General features: G+C 41.6%; 1 protein-coding gene across 1 annotated transcript in view; it reads right to left on the minus strand.

The window, feature by feature from the left end:
• Positions 1 to 887: 887 nt before the first annotated feature.
• Positions 888 to 22131, minus strand: part of NDUFA12 (NADH:ubiquinone oxidoreductase subunit A12) — a 26105-nt gene continuing 4861 nt past the window's right edge. The window contains exons 3-4 of the mRNA XM_006154861.3: positions 18774 to 18861; positions 888 to 1138 (exon numbers count right to left, since the gene is read on the minus strand). Coding sequence (XP_006154923.1) covers positions 958 to 1138; positions 18774 to 18861 — 269 coding nt within the window. The 3' untranslated portion in view covers positions 888 to 957. The remainder of the gene's footprint in view (positions 1139 to 18773; positions 18862 to 22131) is intronic.

Below are 22131 nucleotides of genomic sequence, written 5' to 3' on the forward strand. Positions count from 1 at the left end.
TAAAAAAAAAAATGAAAGAGAAAAGAAACTCACTCTGGGCATGTGTGTAGGTGTGCCCAAATCCTGAGAGGAGAATGGAGGAAGAGGGATGGGGGCATGGTCATTTCCCCCCCCAGGGAGTGATTTCTCACTTTACGTCTGTCTCTGTCTCTCTAGTGAGGGCACCATACCCCATAGCAAAAATCTCTCTCTGGGGAAAAAAAAAAGATCGTATATTAGAATGGAGCCTGGGATAGTTCAGATGAAAATAAACTGTTAAAGAACCAAAACTCGGGAACCAGCAGTTAGGGTAATGGCTATGTCGCTGGACTCCCATGTAGTCGACCGCGGTTTGCGTCCCGGACCCGGTGGCTTGGAACTCACGCCGGGCGTGTGTGCATGCGTGCCCAAGATCCCGAGAGGAGAATGGAGTAGAAGGGATTGCGGTGTGGCCATCCCCCCGGGGGGGTGATTTCTCACTTTCTGTCTCTATGTCTCTCTCTGTCTGTCTGGCGAGTGCATGCGCCCTATCGCGAAAACCTTTCCAAGAAAAGAACCAAAACTCAGGAAATAAGAGCTTGCTGATAACCTTCTCCTTAGAGAACTACAATAAAAACCACCCAGCATTTGTGTGTCTCCATTCAAGTTTCAAATTTCATGAGGAAGTCTATTTGGCTCTGACTGTGTTTAGGTCTTCCCTACCTATTAGCTATGGCAGTGATGGAGGGTCACAGGGCACAAACACGACCACTGGATCTGTTTCTAGAAAATGAGGAACTGTAAACCAGGCAGCCACCTCGATTGAAGCCTACTTCAATTACCCGTGTTCGTAACTTTGTAGGTATGACCAAGTTAAGGGCAAAAAGGCACAAACCACATTGTTAATTAAACAATTTTAATCAAGTTAATAGTAAGCAATAAAGTGCAATTCCAAGAAAAGCCCCATATTTTACATGTTTAAACTCTTTTCCATGGTCTTTACTTGTAAGGTGTTGAAGGTGGGACCCACTCCTGAATCTTCTTCCTAGTGGTGGAATAAGGTACATATTGTTCTGGAGAGCCACTCACGTTGAATTTATGGTTCGCCCAGATGAATTTACGAGCAGTAGGTGGCTTTGTGGTTGGAGGATCATCGGTCATAGAGTGAAGCCAACGATGCCTTAAAGAAGGAAGAAAACCACAATTATGAAGAGGCAGTGCAGTGGGAGGAGAAGGGCTCAGAAAGCAGCTCTGGAGCTATTCCGTTGCTTGACTTCAAATCTCGACTCCATCACTTAGAAGCTGAACTTCATTCTATGGCTCAGTTTTTTCAACTGAACATCACTATTTAGGATTTAATAATATACACAAAGTACTTAGAAAAATTCTTGCATATGGTAGGTACTCAACAAATGTTAGCTATTGCTAGTGAGTTGTCTGAAAAGTTATGATGTATTTTTATACAGAAATGTGTCATGACTTTTCTGATAACTCAATATTATCATTACGTAGTTTATCAAGTCTAAGACACCATTCATTTCCAGTAACATTATTTTATGTTCCCTTAAGAAAGAAAGCATGCTACTAATTAAATAACACAGTTTTTTTTTTTTTTAAGTCCATTTATTTCTTCAATGAAAGAGAGGCAGAGAAACAGACACTCATAACAGGTCCTCATACCATGATTCACCGCCAGTCTCACTGGCACTTGCATATATGCTGGGCATGCTCAGAGAGGTTCCAGGGCCTTCAAATTCTGGGTCTTCTTCCTGAGTAGGTCTAGCTTCATGACCACTCTGCCACTACCTAACCCCAAACGATGATATACAACTGATTGTAATTTCTATCCTAACTTTAAATGTGAAAAAGTACTTTAGTATCGAAATCCAGCAAAATACCAGGTTCTAGAAGCTGGCTCTGGATTTTTGGTGTATTCGGGTGGCTCTCGATTATGAAGTTCCAGCTTGGAACTCACAAGGTTTCTCCTGAAAGGGATCTCTGCATGGATCTTAAGCTTAATTTTGAATCTGAACACTACAGAATCTACAATTTGTTGTATTTAAAATATTAAATCACAGTCTCAATTCCACAAGTATTCCACTTATAACCGTGCAACAAATTTTATTTATTTATTTATTTATTTATCCTCAATTCCACAAGTATTTCACTTATAACAATGCAAAAAATTTTATTCATTTATTTATTTATTTTTTAGTGCTTAACAATTTAATTTCAAAAGGATATTTGATGAGAGGTACCAGAAACAGGGCCTACAAGTTGGGTACATGGATTAGAGAGAGCAGAGATCAGCTGATGATGCTGTGAAGGACGACTCAAAGCCCCAGAGACAGAGTAGTATTGGGCAGGAAGCTATGCTGAGGTTTCACACAGGAAAGGAAGGGTTGAGAGAATTCATACCAGATCTCACAAGGCCTGGAGCTCACACGACAGAATTGATTTTATGGGAAAAGGAAATGGAAGAGCAGTCATAGAAGTGCAGCTCCAAGGGAATAAAAACAGTGATTACCCAGCTGCAGAGAAAAAAGAACAATTAAATCTACAGCTAATGAGAAAAATTTATGATGCTCTGTTAGTGTAAGAACATTTACCAGCACTAATCGACAGATATAGCTAGATAATTGGCTGAAAACAGTAAGAATAGAGATAAAATATGATTACTGTTGTTATGCTTGCATCGGAAGATAATCGGATCATGATCAGCAAGCACAGTGAAGAATGAAGACGCTGTGCAAGCTGGGCTGGTATCTGTCTTACATCCTCTACCGGAAATGGGATTAGTGAGTGTCCTGGACCGGTAAAGCCACAACCAGTAGTAACATGCGCGCTGCAGCCCCTGTGAGGCAGGCTCCGCTCACCACTCAGGGCAGGGATTAGCTGTTGAAATCAAGACTGTCACTCATCGCGGGCTTTCTGTGAGCTTAAGGACAAGCTGAAATAACCTTAACCTTGTTGCGTCAGCTTAAGCAACTAAAGAGAAATTTTATTTGAATAACTGCTGTCAAGTCTCCTGAAGATTAAAATGGTGTTTAAGGAACAACAGTTTAAAGCTTATATATGCCTACTCGAATGAAGAACTGAAGAGCTCATGGGGACATAGAAAATGTTCAAGAAAAGTCAAAGATAATTTTCATCACAATACATCAGATCTGCAAATATTTTAGCAAGGCTACAGGTAAGAGAGCAACGAGTCAGTGATCAGCTGTACTCAGGGCAGTTTATAAAGAACTATAGAAACAAAATGCTCTAAGTCTTCTAGGCTGCTATATATAGTGATTCTGCTGTTTTTGTTGTTACTAAGATACTATATATTTTAAGATTTCCATATCAAAGAATTTTATTTATGAGGACTTGGCATCTTTATTTTAATTAGGGATTTTTGCTATAGAGTGCATGTGCTCACCAGAGACATAAAGCGAGAAATACCACCCCCCACCCCCAAGAGGATGGCCACACCACAATTCCTTCTCCTTCATTCTCCTTTTGGGATTTTGGGCACACACATACATGCGCCTGGAGTGAGTTTCAAGCCACCAGGTCCAGGATGTGAACTGTAGTCAACCACCTGGTCCAGTGCCTTCACCACTATACCACCTGCTGGTCCCAGATTTTGGGTCATTTTAATTCCAATTATTTAAAGATGCCAAAGTAGTAACAACATTATTGTGTTACAAGCAGAATTAGGCTCACCTCAATTTTATATCACTGCTATTATCTTAAGGGACAAAATTCAAAATCATTTAAACTTTATAAAGTCTGTGAGACCACAAACACAGATTGGCAGAAAGAAAAAAAGTTTATAAATATAAGAGAAGATTATAACAAAATATATTACATTATCAGAAAAACTCAGTACTCAAATATATTGAAGTTGTGTCAAAATAACTGAAAACAAAAATATTATTATATCAATTACTTTAATCCCTTTCACTGAGTTATTTCTTTTGGAGGATGAAGCTTAAATTTGAAACACAACTTAAACAGAAATAAATTCCATGAACGAGTGATCCTATTTTCAGCTGTACAGGAAGAAAAAAAGAGTGTCAAAGAATAGAGAAGGGAGGCTTTCCCCTTCCTTGAAAATAGACTGCTTCACTTCAAGAAATTGAAGAAATAAATGCGTTTATCATGTAAAATAAATTTAAAAAGAAATGCTCTGTGCACCTTTTAATTTTTTATTTTATTTTTAAGGTTTTTGTTAGAGGGCACATATGCTCGCTGAGAGAGACAGACAGAGACAGTGAGAGGGAAAGTGAGAAATTACCCCCTAGGGGGGGATGGCTACATTGCAACCCCTTCTTCATTCTCCTACTGGGGTTCTGGACACATATGCATATGTGCCCAGTATGATTTTCAAGCCACTGGGTCCGGGACTTGAACTGCAGTAGGCCATGTGGGAGTCCAGTGACTTTACCATTATGCCACCTGCTGGTCCCATGTAAAATAAATTTTTCAAGAACTACTGCAAATGAAAACTTTTTTTAAAAATTGGCATTGTGAACACAGGTGAGAAAATTTAATTTCCCGTTCAGAAAATTCCTCAAAATAAAACACCGCACCAAACAACAGCCAGTAAGAACAATGCAGTCAACTTTTGCTCTCTTTTCTCCTTGGATAACGAACATGATCGATCAAGGCTGGCTTCTGACCTTCTTGTTCATGTTTCTGATACTCTCACTTAGCACGAGTGAGGCTAGAAATGTCAATGCTTTTTCAATTTTTCAAAAAATAAATATGGAAGACTAAACAAAAACTCTAGAATGTTTTTAAAAAAATATGTGGATTTCTTTTAATCTTTTTTTTTCTTTATTCATAATAAAGTGCAGGCACGCTCCTGTGGCCCTGAGAAAGAGAGAGAGACATGAGCACCTTCTGCAGGAGCTGCTCACACTGTCATCTTCGAGTCCTCTAGCCCATTGGCTCCTGTGAACTCCAGCACGTGTCTGGTGTACTTCAGGCTGACTTGGGCTAGGAATCTGAACCAAGGTGCCATGGAAATCCGGTTTCTCTTGAGCAGTTTGCTGGGCCACAAAGCTGGCCCCAGAATATTTTCTGAGGTTAAAAGTACTCTTTAATGCTATAAGTATTACTCCATCTCACTTTAGTTTATGAAACATCCTCATGCACATCACTCATTTACTTAGTCTTTCTCCAGGTATTTTACATTTTGGAGTTTAGAAAACATTTAGATGATCTTCCAAGGTCCCACATCATTCTGTTACAAACCTTTAAACAGCCTCCCAATGGGTGAATTCAGGACCTTTTAATCAAACTGAAATTTTAATCAATAGATGAAAAGGGGTTGGGATTGTGGTGGTAACAAAGTATTCACAAGGGGGCTGGCAGGTGGCATAGTGGCTAAAGGTGCTGGATTCCCACATGGCCGACCATGGTTCAAGTCCTGGACCTGGAGGCTTGCTTACTCTCTCTCTCTGTCTCTCTGTGGTCCAAGTGAAATAAACAAATAAATAAAGTTAAATAAAATAATTCTTTAAAAAAATGTATTCATAAAAATCCTGAGATCCATTTAACCCCAGGGTGAGACTGATAAATTGAACAAATTTAAAAACCAAACACAGTTCATTACAAGACAGCATGCAACCCTTGTTAGCATAGTAACTATTATTTAATTAAATGTATTTTGAATCAAAATCTCAATGAAATTATTCTTTTTTTAGATTTTAAATTTTATTTATTTTTCTTTTCTAATTTGCTATACAGCACATGTACTCACCAGAGGGAGAGAGAGGAAGTGAGAAAGCAAGTTACCAGGTCCAGGTCTCGAACCGTGGTCAACCACGTGGGAATTCAGTGCCTTAACCACGCCACCTGCCAGGCCCTGGCATTATTTTTACATGGGACAATATAACTCTAAGGATCAGCTAGAAATCCACACAATAAAGTTTTGGAAACAGAGCAATCAGGAAGGCTGACATGATCAGGTATTAAATAAAGTGAAAACCTTTAACATTAGAATGGTTAAAAAAAAAAAAAAAAGTGAGACCAGCAGATGGAGTAATGGCGCTGAACTCCCATGTAATCGACTGTGGTTCAAGCCTTGGAGCCACCAACTCATGCCAGGAGCGTGTGCATGCATGCCCAAAATCCCAAAAGGAGAATGAGAAGGGATTGTAATGTGGCCAGCCTTCCAGGGGTTGACTTCTCACTTTCTGTCTTTCTGGGGGTGCACAAACCCTATAGCAAAAACCTCTTAAAACAAAACAAAACAAGGGACCAGCAGTTAGCATAATGGCTATGTCGGTGAACTCCCATGTAGTCGACTGTGGTTCAAGCCTTGGAGCCACCAACTCATGCCAGGAGCGTGTACATGCATGCCCAAAATCCCAAAAGGAGAATGAGAAGGGATTGTAATGGGGCCAGCTCTCCAGGGGTTGCCTTCTCACTTTCTGTCTTTCTGGGGGTGCACAAACCCTATAGCAAAAACCTCTTAAAACAAAACAAAACAAAACAAAACTACACTATGGTATAATAAGGAAACAGAACAAAATCCCCAAACAAAGTGTTTATAAGGTAAATGTGGCATTTCAAATCACTGAGAAAAGTAAAAATTTCTCAAAGAATTACATTAGGATCACTTAGTTGGGGAAAAAGAAATCAAATTGGATTTCCCAAGTCACATATCAAATAGACTCCAGGTAGATTAATAATGCTCAGATACAAAGTAAAAAGTCATAAAAGAGAAAAAAAAAAGCCGATGCTTTTACTATAAAAATTAAAAGTCATGTCGTGAAATACAAAGAAAAATATCTGTAACATACAGAAAAAGACTAATCTACTATTACAAATCAGAAAGTAAAAGACGAACTTCTAATAGAAAAGTGGACAAAAGAGGGGCCGGGCTCGTAGTACAGCAGTTAAGTGCTGTGCGTAGAAAGCCTGATCCTACATGGCCAACTATGGTTTAAATATCAGCACCAGTGGGGCCAGTAGGCAGCATGGTGGTTAAGGCTCTGGATCTCACATGATTGACTCAGTGGTTTGAGTCCCAGGCCCGACAGTTTGAAAAACGTGACAGAGACATCTGTGTGTATACTCAAAATCCTGAGAAGAAAAAGAAGGAATTGGAGTGTGGCCATCCTCCTGGGGGTGATTTCTCACTTTCCCTCTCTGTCCCTCTCTGTCGAATGCATGCATTCTATGGCAAAAATCTAAAAAAAAACAAAAAAAAAAATCCTACCCACCACCTTGAAAAAACATGCAACCGTGTGTGTGTGTGTGTGTGTGTGTGTGTGTGTGTGTGCACGTGTGCAACATGATGGGATGGAGAAATAGAAGAAAAAGGATAGACGTATGACTACACCCTGTTGCGGGGGGTGCTTCCTCCCTCTCCCTTATTTCTCTCTCTTTATCTTTCTCTAATGAGTACAAATGTCCTCTGGCAATTAAAAAAAAAGTCATAAAAGATAAAATGGCAAGCCAAAAAAGTTCGATCAGGGCCAGACTGTGGCACGGTGGTTAGGGTGGCTGGATCCCACATGGCTGACTACGCAGTATGAATTCCGCACCTTGCAGTTTGAAAAACATGCTGGGCACATGTGTGTGCATGCCCAAAATCCCAAAAGGGAGGAGACAAAGAAGGAACTGTGGCATGACCAACCTCCATGGAGAGGGTACTTTCTCACTTTCTCTGCCCCTCTCTCTCCCCAGCAAGCACACACACCCTTTGACAAAAATATATATTTTTTTAATTTAATTGGGGAATGTAAATTAAAATGAGATACTTCTTACTTGCTGAATTGGCAATGATTTAAAAAAAAAAAAATTTAGGGAACCAGCAGATGGCATAATGGTTACATCATTGGACTCCCACATAGTCAACTGCAGTTTGAGTCCTGGACCCGGCAGCTTAAAACTCACAGTGGGCATGTGCATACATGCCCAAAATCCTTAGAGAGTGGAAGAGAAGGGATTGCGGTGTGGCCATCTCCCTGGGGGGTGATTTCTCACTTTCTGTCTCTTAGACAAGCAAATACACCGAATAAGCAATATTCTTCCTAAAAAAATTGTTAAATGTTCAGTATAGTGAAGTTACAGAGAAACTGATACTCATACACTGCTGAATTTGTTTATTATGAACACATGCTTTCTAGAGGGAAATGCGGCAGGTAGGAATCCAAAACATAAAATGTGTACTCCTGGAGAACAATTTTACTTCCTTAAGGAAATGTGGGTACAAGGGTAAATGTTTATACACAGGGATGCTAATCACAGTTTTACAACAGTGAAAAAAATGGAAATAACAAACCCAAGAATTTTGCTTGGTATCCAGCTGACAAAGAATAGTATGCAGAACATACAAGAAACTCAACTCAATAGCAAAAACAAAACAAGAACTATTAAAAAATGGAAATTACGTGAACAAATGGTTCTCAAAAGAAGATATACAAATGGCCAACAAACATGGAACAATGCTTGGTATCACTCATTAGTGAGGAAATGCAAATCACAATCACAATATCATCTTACTGTAGTTACAAGTGCCTATCAAAAAGACAAAACGGGGAACCAGCAGTTAGGGTAATGGCTATGTCACTGGACTCCCACGTAGTCGACCACGGTTCGCGTCCTGGACCTGGTGGCTTAAAACTCACGCCAGGCGCGTGTGCGTGCGTGCCCAAGATCCTGAGAAGAGAATGGATTGCGGCGTGACCATCCCCCCTTGGGGGGTGATTTCTCGCTTTCTGTCTCTATGTCTCTCTCTGTCTGTCTGGCGAGCGCATGCGCCCTATAGTGAAAACCTCTCCAAAAAAAAAAAAAAAAAGACAAAACGGGGCCAGTAGATGGTGTAATGCTTATGTCACTGGACTCTCACATAGTCAACCATGGTTCAAGTCCTGGACCCAGCGACTTGAACCTCACGTCAAGCACATATGTATGAGTGCCCAAAATCCTGAAGGAGAATGAAGGAGAAGGGATTGCGGCATGGCCATCCCCCCAGGAGGCGCTTTCTTGTTTTCTGTCTCTCTGGTGAACATACATACCCTGTAGCAAAAATCTCTCTCTCAAAAAACAAAAACAAAAACAAAAACAAGACAACAAATGGTATTGAATACATAGAAAACACAGACTAACTCAAATTATACTATTGGTGAGAATGTAAATTAGTATAGCCACCATGGAAAACAGTGCAGAGATTCCTCGAGAAACTAAAAATGGAACTGCCGTATGATCTAGGTATCTACTAGGCATATATCCAAAGGAAAAGTCAGTATGACATAAAGAGATCTGCACCGCAATGTTAATAGCTGCACTAGTCATAACAGCCAAGATATGGAAGCAACCTAAGTACCCATCAACAGATGAATGGATAAAGAAAATGTGATACGGATATGCAATGACTCTTAAGAGTGTTTCTGTCTTTAGTAAATATCCATTTTCTTTTTTTTAAAAGACAGATTTTTTGCTATAGAGCGTGTGGGCTCACCAGAGACAAAAAGCGAAAAATCACCCCCCCCCAAGGGGAATGGGGAATGGCATGCTACAATCCCTTCTCCTCTCAGGGTACTCAAGCAAACATACCCAGTGTGAATTTTTTTTTTTTTTGAGAGGTTTTTGCTACAGGGCGCATGCACTCACTAGACAGAGAGAGGCAGAGAGATAGAAAGCGAGAAATCACCTCCCAGAAAGGATGGTCACGCCACAATCCATTCTCCTCTCAGGATCTTGGGCACACACGCACCCGGCATGAGTTTAAACCACTGGGTCTGAGACTTGAACTGTGCTTGTCAACATGGGAGTCCAGTGACATAGCCATTACACCAGCTACTGGTCCCTCCAACGTGAATTTTAGGTCCCCGGGTCCGGGATTCAAACTGTGGTCGACTACATGGGAGCCACCGACGTAATCATTATACCATCTGCTGGTCCCCTGTCTTTAGTAAATAAAATCTTTTAAGTGTGTAGAAATATTTTGCCTCATTGGTTTGTTAGTCTACCTATCCACTGGGCACTTATAGACTTGAACGAAAAATCAATTACTGTATATTAAATTTATAAATGTGGCCTAAAATGCTTAAAGGGATGTAATTAACTAAACTTGCAAATGGGTCTAACTATTTAGGAGAATTTAATTCTTTCAATTATAGTTGATCAAAGAACAAGAGAAAATGATTGTTCTTTACTTTTTAAGCAAAAAATATCCAATTTACTAATCTTGTTATCCTATTTCTAAGTTGAACCTCCAGGCTTAATTAAAAATGAGGTTTTAAAATATGCAACTATAATAAACTGAATATTAATATGAAACCCAAATTGCCACTAATCCTTTCTACATACAAAATTCTTCAGATACTAAGAACTTCAAACTAACAAGCAGAATATTTAGCGAGATGGAGAAAATGTCTGATATTGGGTTGTCAGGAAAGTTATGACACATTTTTTGCAGAGAAAAACACTGAAAAAATATGCCGTCATGACTTTCCCGACAACCTAATACATTAAATGAGGAGAGGGGGATGTAAGCCCTAACACATCCTGCATGTTACTCCAGAAATGTGTATATATCAGTAGTTACGTGTCACTTAAAGAGTGGGGATACATTAGAAGAAAAGCACCGTGCAAACATGGAGGATACTTCATAAACCTAGATGGCATAGCCTCTGACACACCTAAGCTATCTGGTATAATCTGAGGGACCACTGCTGGATATATGGTCCTTCGTTCATCGATCATCTTTATGTTATCTCTAACTGTAAACTACATTCTGTTCTCTACACTGTGATACTTGAAAGGGACTCTCAAATACTTGTTGAGTCTGCAAATGAAATGTTAACATGTAAATTAATTTTTGTACCTATCTCCTATTTCTCTAGACTTCTAAGCTTTCCATAACAACTGTACATTCTTATCATAAAAAAAATAGGTTAATTACAAGGATTGTTTTAATAATACGGAAAACTGCTTTCATATTGACAGGAAAAAAGAAAACTGAATGTGATTATTAACACAAGTACTATACACACAATGCCTTAAAAGGACAAAATGCGGTATGTATTAACATAAAGTTAACAGTGATTGTATCTTCATTATCAATCATGTTGATACCTCTCTGTTGTTATCTTATGCACTCTTATCAACAATCAATAGAGCCTTTCCCTCTTTTTGAAACATAGGCTCTCATGCCTTCATCCGATCCTGCCAGCTACTTCCACTTTGCTGCCATGAGCTCTGTCCCAAACTCCAGGTTCACTCATCCATCTCTTTACTTGGCACATCTACTGACCTGGATTTCTGATAGGTATTGCAAACATACCATGTCCAAAAAGAGGCATCTGATTCTAATATGCCCTCTTCGCCTCCACCCTTCTCCCAGTCTTTCTATCTTAACAAATGGTCCTACCACTATGATACCAACAACGTAAGCCCCAAACCTGGGAATCCTCCATGATTCATCTCTGTCATCTCCACATAATTCCCATCCTTGCCACCCTAGTTCTCTATAAAGGCTTCTGGTTTGCTGATCTCATAAGAGATTGCTTTAGGCCGGAACCAGCAGTTGGTGTAACGCCTGTCGCTGGACTTTCATGTGGTCAACCGTGGTTTGAGTCCTGGTCCCAGGGCTTAAACTCATGCTGGGCGCGTGTGTGCCCAAGATCCTGAGAGGAGAATGGAGGAGAAGGGATTACGGCGTGGCCATCCTCTCTTGGGGGTGATTTCTCGCTTTCTGTCTCTCTGCCTTTCTCTGTCTGGTGAGCACATGAGCCCTATAGCAAAAACCTCTCCAAAAAAAAAGAGAGAATGCATTACACCAAATGGGGGGAAAAACCCGCAATGATGTTAATAAGCATCCTATATTAAATTAACCTTACGAAGACAAAAGTACTTGTCAATTTCACTTTGTCTCGAAAATGATTTTAAGGGATAACATTATTTTGTTAAAAAGAGAAACTCTTCAAGATACTATTATTTATAAAAGAATGTACTTACGTGTGACTTGAATAATTAAACACTAATTTTAATAAGAAAAATCAGTGTTTAAGAGGAGTGCCCAAGGTACTACACAAACTGAGGAAGAAGAGACATGTTCCTTACAAATGAACAGAAAGTGCCACCAAGTGGGAAAACAGGATATATGCAGTAGGGAAAAATTTAAGCCAGCCATGTTTTAAAAAAATTGGCTCAATGGACTTCAATGTTCCAAAACCTCAAACCACAAAAAGTGTATCTTTATTTCTTCTGACCTAGGTGTAAACAATAACTTTATACTGTAATGCATGAAATAGCCCAGGTTTCTACCTTTCTACACTCAACAGCTTTTCACATTGCCAAGTTTTACACTGATACTACTTAGTTACTTGGTCTATATGTCACTAACTCTGTGTGAAAGATAATTACTGTAGTGATGAAAATAAAGACTTTTGTCCATTACTGTACAGATGGCGACAATGAGCTAACTCAAAATTGAGGGCAATCGGATAATGGCATTTGTGATCTATTTAAATATTTCACAATATTCTATACAATCAAATTAAACTAACATAAATTCCTGGAGAAGAAATGAAAATCTTGCTCATTTCATAACAGAGAAATTTTTTAGTTTCCTGTAGGGTGTGTGTGTTTGCTGTAGAAAGACCGAGAGAGGGAGGGAAAATGAGAAAGCATCTGCTAAGGAGGATAGCCACTCCACAATCTCTTCTCCTCCATTCTCCTCTGGGGATTTCGGGCACGCACATACATGTGCCAGGCATGTTTCTGAAACTGCTAGGTCTGAGACTTGAAAGGCACAGTTGACCATGTGGGATCCTACATGTGCCAGGTATGTTTCTGAAACTGCTAGGTCTGGGACTTGAAAGGCACAGTTGACCATGTGGGGGTCCAGCTGGCGTAACTACAATGCTGGCTCAAGAACAAGTCTGAGATAGGAAAATGAAAGTACTGTAATAGACACTAAGTTACCGAACACTATTACAGAGTGTAGCTAGTGCTCACTAAATGACAACAAACTCCAGAGAGCAAGGGCCATGCCAGTGTACTTCAAAAAGTTCATGGAAAAATGACACTGAAGCACAAGTTGGGCCAGTCAGTGGCAAGATAGTTAAGATGGCTAGATCCCACACAGTCAATTGTGTGGTTAGAGTCCTGGACTCAGCAGCTTAAAAAACACACCTGGTGGGGCCACTGACAGTGTAGTTTAAGTCCTGGACCCAGTGACTTGAAAAACACAGCAGGTAAGAATGAGTGCATGCCCAAGATCCCGAGAATGGAGAAGGAATTATACCCTGTGAAGTGACTTCTCACTTTCCCTCTCTCTCTGCCTCTCCTCAGCAAATGCATGTACTCTATAGCAAACTATTACTAAAAAGAAGGAAAGAAAGAAAACATGCCAGGTGTGTGTGTGTGCACGCATGCTCAAAAACCCCAAATATAGGGAGAAATAGAGACGGGATTGCAGCGTGACTACACTCCATGGGGGATGCTTTCTCACTCCCCCCCCATCTCTCTTTGGCCAGCGCATGCACCCTTCGGCAACTCTTTTTTTTTTTTTTTGGAGAGATTTTCACTGTAGGGTGCGTGTGCTCGCCAGACAGACAGAGAGAGACATAGAGACAGAAAGCGAGAAATCACCTCCCAGGGGGGATGGTCACGCCGCAATCCCTTCTCCTCCATTCTCCTCTCGGGATCTTGGGCATGCACGCACACGTGCCCGGCGTGAGTTTTTTAAGCCACCGGGTCCGGGACACGAACCGCGGTCGACTACGTGGGAGTCCAGCGACATAGCCATTACACTAACTGCTGGTTCCCTCGGCAACTCTTTTTTGAAGTACAAGTTTATTTTGGTGAAAAAAAAAATGAAATCCATGCAGGTTTTCCCATAATATGCAATTTCCATGAGCTTACTAAGAGCTCATATATAGTCCATTGTTTCTGCATAAACTCCTTAGTGCCTGACATAGAGGACGATGTTCAATCAAAATCTGTTGAATGTATGGGCAGCTTATAATCAGAGTCCCACACTAGGTTCCTTTTCTTGAAAGAGATTTTTGCTATGGGGCATATGTGCTCTCCAGAGAGATAGAAAGTAAAAAACCACTCCCCAGGGGGGATGGCCATGCTGCAATGCCTTCTCCTCCATTCTCCTCTTGGGATATTGAGCACGCAAGCACACATACCCGGCGTGAGTTTCAAGTCACTGGGTCCAGGACTTGAACTGTAGTCAACTACATGGGGGTCCAGCAACGTACCATTATACCATTACACCATCAGCTGGTCCCATATTGCTATGTTCTAAGCAGTAAGTTTCTGATTTTCGAGGCCTACCTGAGATGCTGACACCACCATGTATTCTAGGGGACTTCAGAGTTTGTGGAAAAATGGAATTGAAGTATGAGTTTATTTCAGTACAAGTAGTTTTCTCATAATATAAATCTTCCACGAAGTTTTTGAAGACCCTGCGTACCTTCTTTCTATATTGGTGGACTCACCTGGCTTAGTGGCTACTGACAGAGTCAAACAAGTGAAGGCCTTGAGACAAGACTGGAAAAAAGACCCATTTCCCCACGAGATTAGGGAACATAAAGTGAAAATAGAGACACCAACTAAAGATATTTCTAACTTCTATCAAAAACACTAATACCTCGGAAAGGAAATCTGTCCCTAGGTGAGATTATGCAGCCACTGAACAGACTCGTAATACTAGCACAAGCAACTGACACCTCAGAAGGACAGAGACAGAAACCACAGCGTGCCAGCTGGGCAGCCTCAGATGCTCCTCTTACTGGGCGTCTTTGCAGTTGTTCATGCAGGTGACAGCTCACTCAGCCATCCCAGAGCTATTTTCTTTAACACTCTAGATGACACGGTACAGGCTCAAGGGAGATGCGAGTCACATCAGGCAGGTGCAGGAGCTACCCTGACTTAAAAGCTTCACGCTCCATGGAAGTCAACGTCTGTAACAACTCCACAGGCTTCGGGATTCCCATTCCCACAGGGACGTGCCAGTTCTGAGAGGAGCAACACTCAGGGAAGCCCAAACACAACTAAGTCATCAGGCCTTCATAGTTCCTCCTAATCCAGACGCAGTTTACAACTGGAGATCAAATAGTTGACACAATTTTCTCTGGTTTTCAGGGCAAATGAGCCAGGCATTTAATTGAAGGTCATATTCTTTCAATCCCTAGTTTATGTAGTCAAACTGTACACTACTAGGTGACACCGCACTGAAGTCCTGTCTCCAGTACCAGTCTCTACCCTGACCTCCAGACGAGTGTTTTCAGCTGTCCACCCACCAACCCCACTTGGTTGTCTCTCAAGCACCCCACACATAACACGGACAATACAGAGCTCCTGACTACACCTTCCAAATCTTCCTCACTCCACTCTGTCTTCCCTATCTAGAAGCAATGCCAATAATTTAGGCCAAAAATCTTGAAGTCATCTTTGACTCCTTTCTCTCTCAAAATTCTATCAGCAAATCCAACTCCATCTTACTTGAAAATATATTCCTGGGATGCCAATCAGGTAGCATGGAAGTTAAGGATCTCACATGGTGAACTCTGCAGTTCGAGTCCCAGGCCCAGGGCTTAGAAAAAACAGGCTAGGCACATGTACGTGCAGGCCCAAAATCCAAAGAGCAAAAGTGATTGTGGCATGGCCACCCGAAGGGGTGATTTCTTACTTTCCCTTTCTATCTGTTTCTCTAGAGAGTGCACACACCCTATGGCAAAAGCTGAAATAAGAGAGGCCAGCAGATGGTGGTGATGGTTACATAGATGGACTCCCACGTGGCTGACCATGGTTCAAGTCCCGGACCCAAAGGCTTGAAACTCATGCCGGCATGTGTGCACGAGTGTCTAAAATCCTGAGAGGAGAATGGATATGAGGGGACTGTGGCATGGCCATCCCTCCCCAGGGGGGATTTCTCACTTTCTATCTCTCTCTGTTCCTCCGGCAAGTGCTTGCACCCCATAGGAAAAATCTCTTAAAAGGAAAAAAAAAAAAAAAAGAAACTGAAGGAGAAAAATATATCCCCGGGGTATATAATGGTAACCTCTAAGATGGCCTCCAATGGTCATCTCCTCCTAGCATGCACACCCTTTCTCCTTGAGTTGGGGCTGGACAAACTGACAACCTCTAATAAACAGGAGAAATGTGAGTCACCACTTCTGACTTTAGGTTTAAAAAGCCTGGCTTCCACTTGGAGGGTTCTCTTTTGCTCTCTCAGGTCACTTGCTCTGGGGAAACAAGCTGCCATGTCACAGGGTGGCCCTGTGGAAAGGCCCATGTGAGTGTGGAAGGATATCCTCAGAGGGGTGTCTCCACTACGTGAGTGAGTTTAGCAAAGGATCCTTCACAAGTCCAGCCTGGAGAAGACTGCAGCTGTAGGCGACATCTCAGTTATATCCTTGACAGAGGCCAGACACATTCGGCCTAGCTGCACTGGAACTGCTGATCAATAAGACACTGCAGATAATGTGCACTGTTTAAGCTAAGTGTGGGATCATTTGTTGCATAGTAACAGATACACAGTCCCAGTCTCACACTTTGCATCACAAGCACCTTCGTCCAGTCGTTGGCTATGTGGGAGTCCAGCGGTATAACTGCTACTCCAACTGCTGGACCCTATGATCCATTATTATAGTTGTTTTTGTTTTTTTTTTATTGTTCAAATAGAGCTCAGTTTGACTAGTTGGCATCCATTCAGGCTACAGGACTGACTATAGTTCAAATCCCACCACCGGTGTTGAAAAACATGCCAGGTACACATGTGTGGGTACCCAAAATCTTGACCAGAGGGAGAAATGAAGGATAAGGAACTGCAGTATGACCACTGGGAGTTGCTTTCTCTCTTCCTGGTGACTAATGTTTTAAAACAATAAACTGTCCAATATTTTTTATAATACTAGAAAAAAAATAAACAAAACAAAAAAAACAAGAACTCTTATGAAGAAACACGGATTTCCACCTCTTAAGTCTTACCTAGAAATCTTAGTCAGAATTCTATCTGATGGAAGTGGTGGGAGCTGAATAGAGCTGCTGCCCTCTCTGAAGGAGTATGTGCTTTCCAGGTCACTGCAATCCCCCTACTCCCTACGGTCTCACACCTGCATGGCCTCACTCGCTTATGTCGTGAAGGCCTGGGTTTCCAAGTAAATCTTTGAAATGGAAGAGAATACGATGAGATTATCCCAGTTTTTATTCAACAGAGCCCCAAACTATTTCCGATAATCAAGTTCGACTAAAATAAAACATCACAGCTAAAATGAGACACCAGTTTCTAGTTTTTTGGTGAAAAATTTCTAGACCAACTAGAAAGGCTCCCCAGAGCTTAATTATATATCAACAAATGGTACTATTGAAGCAATCTATGAAATAGATCTAAGTACAGTATTTGTTTGGAAATATTACATAACAAACTTTGACAATGCAAGAGCATTTAGAATTTAATTTCAAAATTTGTATACCATAAATTATAGCATTTTTAAGAGATCTAAGGAAGGTTAGGGCCCTCATTTTATAGGCTAAGCTCTAGAGAGGTTAAGGAACTTGCTTCAAGTCAAATTACCAGATAGATCAGAGCTGGAGTTCCTTTTGCCTTTCCTTTCAGCTGCAGACAATGGCATACTGTTTTTTCCCAAAGATAGCTGCACCATAATATATCCCAATATATAATGCACTATTGACACAACTCTGTCAAGAAATAGAGCCAAGGGGCTGGCAGGTAGTGTGGTGGTTAAGGCACTGGATACTCCCACGTGGCCAATCACAGTTTAAGTCCTGGACTTGGTTGCTTGCTTTATCAACCCCCAACCGCTCTGCACCATGTCTCTCTCTGGACAAATTAAAATAAATAATTAAATGAATACTATTAAACAAATAATTATAGAACCAGGCCAGTCCATGGCATGGTGGTTAAGGTGGCTGGATCTCACATGGCTGATAACATGGTTCAAGTACCAGACCAAGGGGCTTGAGAAACGTATCAGGTATGTATGCATGTGAGCCCATAATCCCACAAGGAGGCACAGAATTGGAGGAGATGTAATTGCTGTGTGTCCTTTCCCCACGAGGGGTGATTTCTCACTTTCTTTCCCTTTCTCTCTAGCAAATGCATGTGCTCTCCAACAAATTTTTTCGGAAAAAGAGAAAAGGCCCACGTTTCCTCTCACTGACCTTTTTTTTTTTTAAGAGAGATTTTTGCTATAGGGCACATGCACTCTCTGAAGAGACAGAAAGTGAGAAATATCCCCCAGGGAGATGGCCTTGCTGCAATCCCTTCTCCTCCGTTCTCCTCCTGGGATTTTGGGCACTCACGCACACGTGCCTGGTATAAGGTTTAAGCCACTGGGTCCAGGACTTGAACCATGGTCAACTACATGGGAGCCCAGTGACATAACTATTATGCCATCTGCTGATTCCCCAATGAACTTCTTAATCTCCTCAACAATAGAATACGGAAGGAAGTGACTTCTAAGACTAGGTTCGATAAGGCAGTATGTCTTTTGCCTGGCTCTCTTTAACATCAGTTGCTTGAGGAAGCCCAGGAAGGTTCCAACCCACAGCCCCAACTATGTCCTCAGCTGGCAGCCAGCATTAACTTCCAGACACTAAGTGAGTGAGTCTTCAGATGACTCCAGTGTTCAGCCTTTGAGTCTTCCAGGTGAGACCCCCAACATTCAGAATCGGAGATAAGCCAACTCTGATTTGTCTTGTCTGAACTTAGACCTCAAAATGTGAGATAAATCACTAACTGCTTTACAAGTACACAGACATTTAATAAATATTTGGGTAATAAAACAACATTGCCAAGTCAAAGAAAATGAAACGGCAACTTGGCTTACCATTCAGGAGGTACCATACTTCCATCCACATCCCAGAATGTGTTTTTGCCATTCATTTCAGTAGTATATGTAACCCATCGGTGACGGCCTAATTGGAAAAATCAACATTTAGAAACACATGAGGAAATAAGGAAATTTTTTAAAAATAACTTTTTAAAAGCATAAAAATGCAAAGTATTAAAGAAGATAAACTTTTTATTCAGAAAAGACTTTGGGGGACCAGCAGGTTGTGTAATGGTTACGTCGCTGTATTCCCACAGTCAACCACAGTATGTCCCAGACCTGGCAGCTTAAACCCACGTCAGGTGCATGTGTGTGCACGTATGGGTGTCCAAAATCCTGAGAGGAGAAGGAAGAAGAGGAGACTGTGGTGTGGCTATCCCCACCGGCGGGTGATTTTTCACTTTCTGTCTGTGTCTCCAGAGAGCCTACGTGCCCTATAGCAAAATTCTCTCTTGGAAAAAAAAAGAAAAAGAAAAAGAAAAAGAAAAGACTTTGGGCCAGCAGGTAGCATGGTGGTTAAGATCCTGGATCTCACATGGCAACTACTGGGTTGGAGTCCTAGATGCAGAGGATTTAAGTTCAAGTCCTGTACCTGGCAGCCTGAGACTCATGTCCAGCATGTGTGTGTGAGCACCCAAAATCCAGAGTGGAGAATGGAGGAGATGAAACTGTGGCATGGCATGACCATCCCCCTGTGGGGTGATTGCTCTTTTCTCACTTTCCCTTTCTCTGTCTCTCTCTAGCAAGCACACTCATTATGGCAAAAATCTTAAAACAAAACAAACAAAAGCCTTTTATGTACATAGAGAAATAACACCCTGGGTATATTAGTGAAGGCAAGCCCCAGCAAGTGAGTGTGTGGCAAGCTTCCGTCAAAAGCCTGGCCACCACCAAGCAGGAGTACTGCACCAGGGACTGAAACAAATCACTGCTGTGGATGGGGCTCAGACCTTTCCATGGAGAATCTTTACTGCTCCCCCAGCTCTGCACAGAGGGAGGAGCAGAGAGCAGAGGGGAATGTGTCCTCACCTTTGAGGGTACTCATAAAAGCAAGGGCTTCTGAGATGAGCATACATGTATTCACAGCAATCATACTTGAACTCCATGTTTCTAAATAAATATTTTGAAAAAACTACTTCGGAGCCTTTTGAAAATTTGTATTGGATCAATGGAAAAGTTTTGCTATGCAAAAATACGCCATGACTTTCCTAGTAAATTATACATAACATGTAAACATTACAAATGATGGTCAGGTAAGCAGGACAGCATATGTTAAAAATGAACAGTATGGGTTTATTCTTTTTGTAAAAAAAAGTTCTTGCCAGAGGGAGCATGCATTTGTATGGGGGAGAGAGAGAGAGAGAAAAAGAGAGGGAAAGTGAGAAAGCAAGTCGTCAGGTCCAGGATTTAAACTGCAGTCTGCCATGTTTGAGTCTAGTGCCCTTAACCACCATACCACTTGCCGGCCTCAGTGATAGGTGTGTTTAAACATGACTTACTTATTAAAAGAAATACAGACTTCAACCAATTTTTGCTTCTTCTTTTAGAGAAATCAATCTTGAGACTAGTTAAATAAAATCCAGTGAGGCAGGGAACATGAAGGCAGACAGAGGAGACCTTGGAAAAGGTTTAGCAAGTTAGGCCATGACAAAAGAGTGAGGCTATAATAGGGCTGATCCTGAACAAACTTGCCATGTGCTATGGTTAAGGTAATAGTTTGTTGGGACCTGGAGGTGGCGTAATAGCTACGTTGCTGGACTCCCATGTAGTCAACCGCAGTTTGAGTCCTGGGCCTGCTGGCTTAAACTCATGCCAGGCACGTGTGCGTGCGTGCCCAAGATCCTGAGAGGAGAATGGAGAAGAGATTGTGGTGTGGCCGTTTCCCCCTGGGGATGTCTCGCTTTCTGTCTCTCTGTCTTTCTGGAGAACTCATGTGCTCTATACAAAAACCTCTCAAAAAAAAAAAAAAAAGGGATAATTGTGGGAGGCTGCATACCAGTGACTATTGCCAGTTTCTCAGAGAGCAAACAATTACACATGCCAAAAGCCTCATTGGCTTCCCTTCAAAACCTCACCTTCAAAACCATACTCTGATTGGCCACTAGAATCCCTCAGATTTGCATATCCGGCACCTCATGATTGGTCCACAAAGCAATCACCTTTTACAACCAATCATGGTCCACCAACATGTATATAACCACGATCCCTGGCCCACAATCGCCAGACAACCCGGACAATCCTGAGCTGTGACACCGTGTCGTCTCCGGACAACCCTGAAGAGCCGTGATACTGTGTTGTCTCCATGCTGCCCACAATAAATGGACGACCCTGAAGAGTTGTAACACTGTGTCATCTCTGTGTTGTAACACTGTGTCATTCGACCCGTCTCTCACTCCTTCCCTCAGGAAACCTTTCGACTGTCTCCCGGGTTGGGACACATGGCGCCTGAACACGGACTCGGGTACGAGGGATCCAGTGAAGAGCTCCCAAGGAAGGCTCCAGTGCAGAGCAAGCGAGAAAAGCTGGTGGGAAAGGCTGTAGAAGGGGACGGCATAGACTCGTCCAGAAGGGATGGCATAGACTTGTCCAGAAGAGGACGGCATAGACTCGTCCCGAGAAAGGCCGGCGAAAAACATAGAAGGACAAAGAAAAGACGTCCTGGTAAGTATTTACTTATGTTTTATTTAAGTACGGGTAATAATGGGACAAAAGCTTAGTCATCACGAACTATTCATTCAGGGCTTAAAAGAAGCCCTTGCCACTATGGTTGACCTAACCAAGGATTCTAAAATTGAAAAAGAACAGGGAGAGGATCTTATTTCCCTAGATAGTGAGGAAGAAGTTAAAAGCCCTGAAGGTGAGACAAAACCCAAAAAATCCAAAAAACTAAAAAAGAAAAACAACCTTAAGGTTCTACAAGAGCCAAAGAAAAATTAGTCAAAAAATGGGTCAGTTTTTTGGACAATGTTCTGCTGTTTATCATATTTCTATATGGTCTCTGCTTGGGGTGGTTATGTGTTTATCATCAACCTTATTCCACTGCATGTGTTTGTGTTGTTACTGATACAGAGATATAGCAAAAGAGTCTACATAGCATATAGCATTTTCTACATTGTGGGTTTAATATTATCCACGCAGATACCTTTTGTATCACAATTAGAGAAACTAAAAACCAGTACAGACAAAGAAACAAAACTAGTTCAGGGATCACATACAACAGACTTTGAGACATTCCCTGTTATGGAAACTACAGATCCCCAAGGACAGGTTTGGTACCGTCACAGTGGGTTTGATTTTAAAATGGTAAAAGAAATTAAGGCGGCGGTCGCCCAATATGGAGCTACTGCTCCGTATA

This window comes from Tupaia chinensis, unplaced genomic scaffold (genome assembly GCF_000334495.1).
Source record: "Tupaia chinensis unplaced genomic scaffold, TupChi_1.0 Scaffold000423_1, whole genome shotgun sequence".
Classification (NCBI taxonomy): domain Eukaryota; kingdom Metazoa; phylum Chordata; class Mammalia; order Scandentia; family Tupaiidae; genus Tupaia; species Tupaia belangeri.